Below are 9,797 nucleotides of genomic sequence, written 5' to 3' on the forward strand. Positions count from 1 at the left end.
CTCGGGCGGCTGTAATAGGCCTCAGTCAGGATCAGCCCCAGGACGAGCAGGATCACAGCGCTCAGCGCCAGGCGGGCGATGTTGGTGTGGGTGAAATCCGGGCGCCCCGGGGGGGCTGCTGCGGGGGAAAGTCACTCGGCGGCTCAGACAGTGAAATCAGCGGCTGGCGCTGCCCCGGAAGGAGAGCCCCCAACCCCCCGTCCGGCAGGTCTGGCCCATCCCCCCTCTGGTGCTCTCCCAGGCACCGCGGCTCTGGGGCCTCCCCAGGGCCAGACCCCTCACAGGAGGCTGCGTCCTGCTGCTCTGCGGGTGACCAGGCTGCCCTGACCTTTTCCAACAGGCCAGTCTAGCCTCCCGGCCCCCCTGTAGTGCCCCTCTGTCCACCCCAACAGGTACCTCTGCCCTGGCCTGTCTGCTGTGCAGTGAGCCCAGCCCCGGGGTATCCGGCTGCTGCCAAACACAGCCAGGCAGTGTGCGGGGGCGGGGGGCGAGGCTGGTACGTCACCTGCTGCCCCCCACGTCCCGGTGGTGCCCAGGGCCCAGCCAGATGCAGCAGAACATCTATTGGAGGGGGAGGGTTGGGGATCCCCTGAGAACCCAGTGAGGGGAGGGCAAGGAGAGGGAATTCTGAGTAATGGTCACCCCTATTGCCAGGGGAACATCATGGGGCCTAGGGAAGGGGGTTATAGCCCCAGGTCCCCTGTGTCCAACGCCCCAGGCTCTGCCCCACCCCTGGGATCCCCCACAGCTTCCTGGCCACGACCTGCAGGGCAGGAGGCTTTGAGGGAGCTGGGGGTCTGGCAGTGGGGGAGGGGCAATGGGGCTGTCTCTCCATCCCCCCATGTCAATGAGCCCCTCCTTGTGGTGTCTGGGCCCCACCCACCCAGATTCACTGCCCCCATCCCAGCCCCTGGGCACTGCAAGTCTGTTTCCAGGGGTGGTTCGATGGTGATTCCCCCCCCAGCCCTGGTACCTGGCCCCGCGCTGCCCGGGCAGGTGGGAGCTGGTGCCGCTCCAGGCTGGGTTGGGTCGGTTCCCCCTGCAGGAATAGAACCAGCATCTGTCGGGGCAGGGGGAGGGGATGAAACAGCAACTTAGTGATCACCCCACCCCCGACTCAGCATCAATCGTCAGTGTCAGTCCTGGGACGGGGGGGAGGGGGTTTTAGTGTCTGGGGAGTGGGGACCCCCCCCCCCCCTTCCCTCACTGAATCCAAACCAGGAGGCACAAATTCCGACAGCCCAGACTCGCTCTGAGATCACCAGTGGGGATTGGGAACCACACGGGATTTATCATTTCGGGTCCAGTTTTCATGTAGACAAGGTCTTAGTCCATCTTTGTATCCATCACCAGACATGCTCCCATCTGTCCACTGCCCTATGTTCCCAAGGACCCACATTCCCACTGACCCGTGGCCACCCCCCGCCATGGATCTATCCGTCACCCTCTACATAGAAGAATTGAACCCATCAGTTCTCTCTGCAGGGACCATCCTCCTCCAAACGGCCCGAATGGCCCCGTGGGCGTCTGAGCGAGGAGCCCTGTTCCCTGGGGGATGAATTGTTCCATTTCTCCCGCTCACCTTCTCCCTCCGGCTCCGTCGTGGGGGGATCCGGCTGCTGGGGCCCAGCTGGGTCGGTTCCTTCTGTGGGATTAAAATGAGCATCGGCTGAGATGGGGGAACCTCATGTTCTGGTGCGAACCCCGACACCGGACGGTCACAGCTCCCCCCAGGGCAACCCCACTGCTAGGACGCAGGGAGATGGAAGGTTTGGGGTACCTGAGCTCTACAGTGAGAAGGAGACAGGCCGTGAGCCAGACCCTGGCACAGTCACTGCGCCCCGTCCTCACCACGGAGCCCCTGGGAGAAAACCCAGCCAGAGGAACCGCTGGGAGCTATGCCCGAAACTGCTTAAAATCCAGATCACCCCTCTGTACCCCAGTCTGGGAGCCAGGACTCCTGGGTTCTATCCCCAGCCCCAGTGGGGTGTAGTGGTTAGATCGGGAGGGGGCTGGGAGTCAGAGGTGCTGGGTGCTGCACAGACACAGACAAAAGGTGAAGAAGGATAATCATCCCCCATTCTTACAAGGGGAAATGGAGGCACATGCAGGTTCAGTGACACCACAAGGTTGCCTGGGGTCAGGGATCTGCCCTCCCTCATCCCCCTAGCTCCAGTGGCTGGGGAACCTCCCCCAGTGACTCTGTATCCACTCCCCGGCCAGGCATCCCCTCTGCTGGGCCGAGGGCTCAGGGTAGAGCCTGGCTCTGAGGATCTCATTGGCCCAGAGACCCCCTGTGGGTCTGGTTGTGTGTGGGGCTGGGAGTGGGGGACACTGAGCCAGGCTGCTACAACAATCTGCATGTAATCACTGGGATCCGACCAGTTGGGCGGCTCTGATCTGGAGCGAGATCGGCAGCTGTAGACCCCTGAGTCTTCCCGTCTGGCGCTGGGGATGGTGAATTCACCCCCATCCCCAGCAGCATCCAGCTCCCGGATTTCGATTCCACCTTTATACAGAAATAACCTCCTGGCCTCGCACCGACACTGACAGCGGATGGTGACGGCTCCCCCCAGGGTGATCACCCCCTTGGGGCTGACGGAGATGGAGGGTCCGGGCGGAGGGAGCTCTGCGTTCACACACAAACAGGAGTGAGATGGGGAGATACAAACCCCTCCCTGTGTGCCTGTAACCTGCCTTAGTGCCCAGCCCAGGGACAGCGCCAGGGCTAACAGACACCTCACTGCATCCACAGTCTGTTACTCCTGGGGCAATTCTGCACATCTGCGGACGTGCTAGGGTTGCCAATTTTGTTTGGCTGTATTCCTGGAGATTTCTTCACATGACATAATCTTTAATTAAAGATTAATCTATAATTCCTGGAAACTCCAGGCCAATCCTGGAGGGCTGGCAACCCTAGGACACGCATGATTCATCTGTCCTGCGTAATTTTGTTTTTTACCCGCAGAAAATACATTCTGCCCCAGAAGTGCTGCAGTTCTACCTTTTTCCCACCAGGGACCGCTGTGGCACCAGACCACCCAGCAGCATGAACACTGCCCGCTGTTCTGGCCCCACAGCGGCCCCTGGTGGGAACAAGGCGGAACTGCAGCACTTCTGGCACAGAATGTATTTTCTGTGGGGAAAAATATTCTCTGCCTGCCCCGTGCTGCAGAATTCCCCCAGGAGCAGAAGTTTATCACAGCACCTGCCGCAGAGCCAGGTTAGGGCAGAGTGGGGCACCCAGGGCTGCTGGGGGGTCACAGACTGGGGCTCAGGAACTAGTGGGGTGACAGCGTTGAATCTGGGGACAGGGGAGGAGGCTGCAGGGACACATGGGGACGGGGGTTGGGGGGACAGGGGCTGATGTGCCTGACTGAATGGGGGAGGTTTGAGGCCAACCAGGGTCTGAATGGGGGAGGCTTCCCAGCTCCCTAACAACCTCCCCCCTCCAAAAAACCTTCTTCCGCCCACACCCAACACCTTCCAGATTCACTCCCAGGCTCCTCCCCACTCCCTCAACTCCCCCATTACCCCTGACAACCCCAGGCCTTTGCCCTGCTTCTGACAGGTGCAGGAAACACAGTTCTGTCGTGTATTTTAAATGAATTACCCAAAGTTCTGTGTTAATACGCCTAGTGAGGAATATATTTAAAAACAAAAAATGACCAGAATCTTTTGGTTTTCGTCTGCAGTGTTACAGACACAGTCGCTGACAGATATTTTGAAATAAATGACCAAACTTGAAACTGTCATGATTATAGTGTGTTAGTTTGACAAATAAAATATGCAGCTTTTTGCCAAATTTTCAAATATTTGTGCAGAATTTTAATTTTTTGGTGCAGAATTCCCCCAGGAGTATACAGTTGTCCAGGCTGCTGGGAAGTGAATTCAATACTGGGGCCGGGGCCGGCTGGGCAGCCCCTGGGCCCCGACTCCTCTGTGCATCCCCTGAACAGGGGCAGCCCGGGGGAGCATCCCCCTGGGAAAGGATGGCTGCTCAACAGCTCCCCCTGGGGGCAGGGATCCCCCCTCCCTCGGCCCTGAACCTCCAGCAGCTGCTGCTCTCCTCTGGCTGGGGAAACCCCCAGTGACTCTATCCCCACTACCCAGCCAGGTGTCCCCTCTGCTGAGCCCAGGGCAGAGCCTGGCTCTGAGCGTCCCACCAGGGTGAGACCCCCCCAAGGGTTCAGGTGGGTGTGGGGCTGGGAGTGGGGAAGCAGAGCCAGGCCCCTCACCTGCTACCACCAGCTCCACGGGGTCGCTGGGCTCCGACCAGACGGGCGGGTCTGATTTGGTGCTATATCGGCAGCTGTAGCTCCCGGCGTCTCTCCGGCTCACACTGCGAATGGGAAACCGAGTCACGTCCCCAGCAGGCTCCACATCCTGCAGCGCGTTCGGGTTTCCATCTTTGTACAGAAGGAACCTCATGTTCCGGTGCTGACCCCGACACCGGAGGGTCACGGCTCTCCCCAGGGCGACCCCCCTGCTGGGGCGCAGGGAGATGGAGGGTTTGGGGTAGTAGGTCTCTGCAGTGAGAAGGAGACAGGCCGTAAGACAGACCCCAGCACAGTCACTGCGCCCCGTCCTCACCGCATGGTCCCAGAGACGGGGCCCCTGGGAGAAAACCAGCCAGAGGAACCTCTCCGAGATCCCAGAGATTCCTGGGAGCTACACCCGAAACTGCCTGAGGACCTAAACCCAGAGCAACCCTCTGTACCCATCTATCTACTTAATGGGCCCCCCCAGCCCAGTGTCCCCCCTCCCCATTCCCGACCCCCCCATGGGCCCATCTAGCCAGTATCTCCCCAAGGGTGAGTGCACAGAAGCCACCAGTAACTGCTGCGTCTCTGGGTCCCCGGCCGGGTGTCCCATCTGCTGGGCCCAGGCTCAGGGCGGAGCCCGGCTCTGAAGGTCCCATCAGGGTGGACACTCACCGATGGTCTGGCTGGGTGTGGGCTGGGAGCGGGGACACCGAGCCGGGCCCCTCACCTGCAACAATGATCTGCACGATGTCACTGGCATAGGACCAGTTGAGCGGCTCCCATAGGGCGTGGGATCGGCAGCTGTAGGCCCCTGCGTCTTCCCACCTGGCGCTGGGGATGGTGAATTCGTCCCCGTCACCCTCCAGCTCCCGGATTTCGATTCCATCTTTATACAGAAATAACTTCCTGCCCCAACACCGACAATGACAGCGGATGGTGACGGCTCCCCCCGGGGCGATCACCGCGCCGGGGCTGACAGAGATGGAGGGGCTGAACCAAAGGAATGCTGCATTCACACATAAACAGGAGTGAGATGGGGAGACACAAACCCCTCCCCATGTGTCTGTAACCTGCCCTTAGTGCCCAGCCCCAGAGACAGCACCAGGGGTAACAGACACCTCACTGCATCTACAGGGAACCTGTGGGCCAGGTTCTGATCTCAGCCCCTGGGGTCAATCCGGAGTCACCCCTGGCTGCAGTGGGGACAGTCCCCATGGGAGTCAATAACAGGAGGTTGAAGTGAGTTTTGGGGTGAAGGTTCAGGGCTCAGATCCTCTTTTCCCCTCCCCAACCCCCATCCTAAACATTAAGGTTTCCCCAGCCTCACAGATACTCACATCCTGACATCCCGATCTGCCCGGCCAGCCAGCAGCCTGGAGAGGAGACGGATCATTAGGGACCAGATCCCAGAGCAACTGGATCCTACACCCTGGTCTCAGATCCCCAGCGCCCCCCACCCCCACCTGCCCGCCCGCCCGCCATGGCACACGCCCTGGTCTCACATCCCACCATGGACAAATGCGCTGATCTCAGATCCGCCCCCCCATGGAGACACGCCCTGGTCTCACATTCCCCCCACCCCCATGGGAACACATCCTGGTTTCACATCCCCCCCATGGAGACACACCCTGGTCTCACATCCCCCCCCCCCCCCATGGACAAATGCCCTGGTCTCAGACCCCCACCCCCATGGGAACACATCCTGGACTCAGAACCCCTCCCCCCCATGGACACACACCATGGTCTCAGATCCGCCCCCCCATGGAGACATACCCTGGTCTCACATCCCCCCCCCATGGAGACACACCCTGGTCTCACATCCCCCCACCCCCCATGGACACATGCCCTGGTCTCACATCCCCCCAGATGGACACACACCCTGGTCTCAGAACCCCTGCCCGCCATGGACACACACCATGGTCTCAGATCCGCCCTCCCATGGAGACACACCCTGGTCTCACATTCCCCCCCCCCCCCATGGAGACACACCCTGGTCTCACATCCCCCCAGATGGACACACACCCTGGTCTCAGAACCCCCCCTCCATGGGCACATGCCCTGGTCTCAGATATCCCCCCCCCCCCATGGACACACACCCTGGCTGTCTCCGATACTCACCAAGGAAGAGGACGGTGAGAGCATATGCCATGACGGGGCAGGGAGAGGCCCCTCAGCGCTGTCACCAACACCCCAGTGCCCAGCTCCACCGAGCCCCAAATGAAGAACTTGGCTGGGAGCTCCAGATACAGGAAGCCGGGGATGGCTCATCTCTTCCTGCGTCCATCACACGTTGGCTCTAATCTTCCAGCCAGATCTATTGGAGCCAAAATAAGCAGCGGTCCCTGCAACACCCAGGAAATCCTGGGGCCGTCAGCCTGGCCAAGTGTCATGTAATTCGCAGCATTTCCGTGTCTCTGTGGGGAGTGGGGACAGGTCACACTCAATGTACCCTGCAGCCTTGGCGAAGGTGCACTGGGCTAGGAGCCAGGAGACCATGGGGTCTGGTCTTCAATCTTCCACTGCAGATCCCTCCCATCCCCCATTATTACATTCTGGGTTCAAGCAGCTGGGGACCCATTTAGGTAAAATTAATATGTGATCATGCAATTAAAGGATGGCGTCATAATGCATGTGCTTGAGGGGCAGAGTTAAGGGTGTTCAGGAAACCTTAACTGGCATTTCCTGGTGCTGGAGGGTTTGACTCGGCAGCCTTCCCTCTCAGTCTGCAAAACTGCCCACATGTGACACGAGCCGTGGCACCGTGTGAGGCTCGTCCGTTGAGAGATTCTCTTCCCTGCACAGCTGGATCCAGGCTCCTGGGGGTGCAGAGAGATGGCGGGTTAGAGGGGCCCATGTCGCCCTGGGCCCAGCCCTGGGGGGAGCAAGGGGCACAAAGGGGGGGTTGCCTCACCTAGGGTGCCCCCCTCGGGCAGCTGTAACAGGCCTCAGCCAGGATCAGCCCCAGGACGAGCAGGACCACGGCACCCAGCGCCAGGCGGGCGATGTTGGCGTGGGTGAAATCTGGGCGCCCCGGGAGGGCTGCTGCAGGGGAAGGGGAGAGTCACTCGGTGGCTCGGACGGGGAAACCAGCAGCTGGTGCTGCCCTGGGAGCAGAGCCCCCAACCCCCCGTCCGGCAGGTCCCGCCCAGCCCCTCTGGGGCTCTCCCAGGTGCCGCGGCTCTGGGGCCTCCCTGGGGCTGGACCCCTCAGGGGAGGCTGCGTCCTGCTGCTCTGGGGGGCTGAGTCTCAGTTTCACCAGTGAAGGGGGGGCCTGTGTGGGTGAACTGCCCCCCTGAGCCACCCAGCAGCCCTGAGGGACCTCCCTGTCCACTCCCACAGGTGCCTCTGCCCCGGCCTGTCTGCTGTGCAGTGAGCCCATCCCCGGGGTATCTCGGCTCCTGCCAAACACAGCCAGGCAGTGTGCACGGGGGGAGCCTGGGACATCATCCGCTGCCCCCCCACCCCTACATCCCAGCGGTGCCCAGGGCCCAGTCAGAGGCAGCAGAACGTCTATGGGGGGTGGGTGGGTTGGGGAAATCCAGTGGGGGAGGGGAAGCAAGACCAGGGCATTCTGGGTAATAGTGGTGAGCGGGGGTCACCCCTATTGCCAGGGGGACGTCATCATTTTATAAAATGATGGGGTCTAAATGAGCTGTTCCCACCCAAGAAAGAGATCTTGGAGTCATTGTGGAGAGTTCTCTGAAAACATCCACTCAATGTGCAGCGGCCGTCAAAAAAGCAAACAGAACATTGGGAATCATTAAGAACGGGAGAGATAATAGGACAGAAAATATCGTATCACCTCTATATAAACCCATGGGACGCCCACACCTTGAATACTGCGTGCAGATGTGGTCACCCCATCTCAATGAAGATCCCATCTCAATGAAGATATATTGGAATTGGAAAAGGTTCAGAAAAGGGCAACAAAAATGATTAGGGGTCTGGAACGGCTGCCATATGAGGAGCGGTTAATAAGACTGGGACTTTTCAGCTTGGAAAAGAGGAGACTAAGGGGGGATTTGATAGAGGTCTATAAAATCATGACTGGTGTGGCGAAAGTAAAGAAGGAAGTGTTATTTACTCCTTTTCATAACACAAGAACTAGGAGTCACCCAGTGAAATGAATAGGCAGCAGGTTTAAAACAAACAAAAGGAAGTATTTTTTCACACAACGCACAATCAACCTGTGGAACTCCTTGCCAGAGGATGTTGTGAAGGCCAAGACTATAAGTTCATGGAGGATAGGTCCATCAATGGCTATTAGCCAGACTGGACAGGGATGCTGTCCCTACCTCTGTTTGCCAGAAGCTGGGAATGGGTAACGGGATGGATCGCTTGAGGATTACCTGTCCTGTTCATTCCCTTTCTGGCACCTGGCATTGGCCACTCTTGGAAGACAGGACATTGGGCTAGATGGACCTTTGGTCTGACCCAGTCTGGATGTTCTTATGTTCTTATGAACTGTCAAAAATCAAAAAATCGACTGTGAGATCCAGCACCGGATCCAGCGGGCGAGTGCTTCTTTTGGGAAACTGCTCCGGCGCGTTTTCATGGACCATGACCTACGGCAGGACACCAAGATCCAGGTCTAGAAGGCAATTGTTGTTCTTACGCTCCTCTATGGGTGACCAATCTGTGACGTTGCACTCCAGATGTTTTATGAAAAGATGTTTATACGTGTGACTATGATGTAACTGGAATATGCTTTATGCAAAAGGTCTTTTGTAAGGTATCATTACAAAGCTTAGGATCTACTGAGTGTGTTCATCCCATTTGTTTGCATATATTGTTTCTATGTCTGGAGTTAGGAGAATAAGATATAAATTGTATTACTGAGGTAAACATGATAAGTGGAAGCCATTAAGGGTGCTTCAGAATCAATTAACTGTAAATGGCTCTGTTTACTTGTAAGACTTCCTGTATACCTGGGTACCAGACAGTGGGTAATGAAGTCTTACAGGGACATGTGATCATGTCACCTGGTACTGGAATCCATCTTTAACCTGGTGTTTTTCCATTGAGAGGGAGGGGTGGGAACCCAGAGAGACAAAGGATTCCCGCCTTGTGCCAAAGCTATAAAAGGGGATGGAACAGAACAAAGGGGGCTGCCAGTCATGAGAAATCCCCTAGTTACCACCTGAGCTGGAACTAACAAGGACTGTACCAGGGGAAAGGATTGGGCCCAGACTAGGAAGGAGTCTAGTCTGTGAAAGAAACTTATTGGAACATCTCTGAGGGTGAGATTTACCTGTATTCAGTTTCTTAATGTATTAGGCTCAGACTTGCGTGTTTTTGTTTTACTGTGACTTACTCTGTTCTGTCTGTTATTACTTGGAACCACTTAAATCCTACTTTTTATACTTAATAAAATCATTTTTGTTTATTAATTGACCCAGAGTAAGTGATTAATACCTGGGGAGCAAACAGCTGTGCACATCTCTCTATCAGTGTTATAGAGGGCGAACAATTTATGAGTTTACCCCGTATAAGCTTTATACAGAGTAAAATGGGTTTATTTGGGGGTTGGAT

The 9,797-nt window shown here is 57.4% G+C and overlaps 1 protein-coding gene across 1 annotated transcript; it reads right to left on the reverse strand.

The window, feature by feature from the left end:
- Positions 1-683: 683 nt before the first annotated feature.
- LOC122173405 (immunoglobulin superfamily member 1-like) lies at positions 684-7,026 on the reverse strand. Its single transcript, XM_065570970.1, has 6 exons — positions 6,384-7,026; positions 5,603-5,638; positions 4,993-5,271; positions 4,239-4,529; positions 1,583-1,645; positions 684-1,060 (listed from the first exon to the last, which is right to left on the reverse strand). The coding sequence occupies exons 1-6, from the start codon at positions 6,412-6,414 to the stop codon at positions 684-686; spliced, it is 1,077 nt and encodes a 358-aa protein (XP_065427042.1). The 5' UTR covers positions 6,415-7,026.
- Between the last annotated feature and the right edge of the window lie 2,771 nt (positions 7,027-9,797).

This window comes from Chrysemys picta, chromosome 17, assembly GCF_011386835.1.
Source record: "Chrysemys picta bellii isolate R12L10 chromosome 17, ASM1138683v2, whole genome shotgun sequence".
In the NCBI taxonomy this organism is placed as follows: domain Eukaryota; kingdom Metazoa; phylum Chordata; order Testudines; family Emydidae; genus Chrysemys; species Chrysemys picta.

Excerpts from the sequence above, each read along its gene's own strand:
- LOC122173405 (XM_065570970.1), bottom strand. The coding sequence starts at position 6,414 with ATGGCATATGCTCTCACCGTCCTCTTCCTTG. Across the intron at positions 5,639-6,383 it reads TCTCACCGTCCTCTTCCTTG|GCTGCTGGCTGGCCGGGCAG; the intron begins GTGAGTATCGGA and ends TCTCCTCTCCAG. Across the intron at positions 4,530-4,992 it reads CGTGCAGATCATTGTTGCAG|AGACCTACTACCCCAAACCC; the intron begins GTGAGGGGCCCG and ends TTCTCACTGCAG.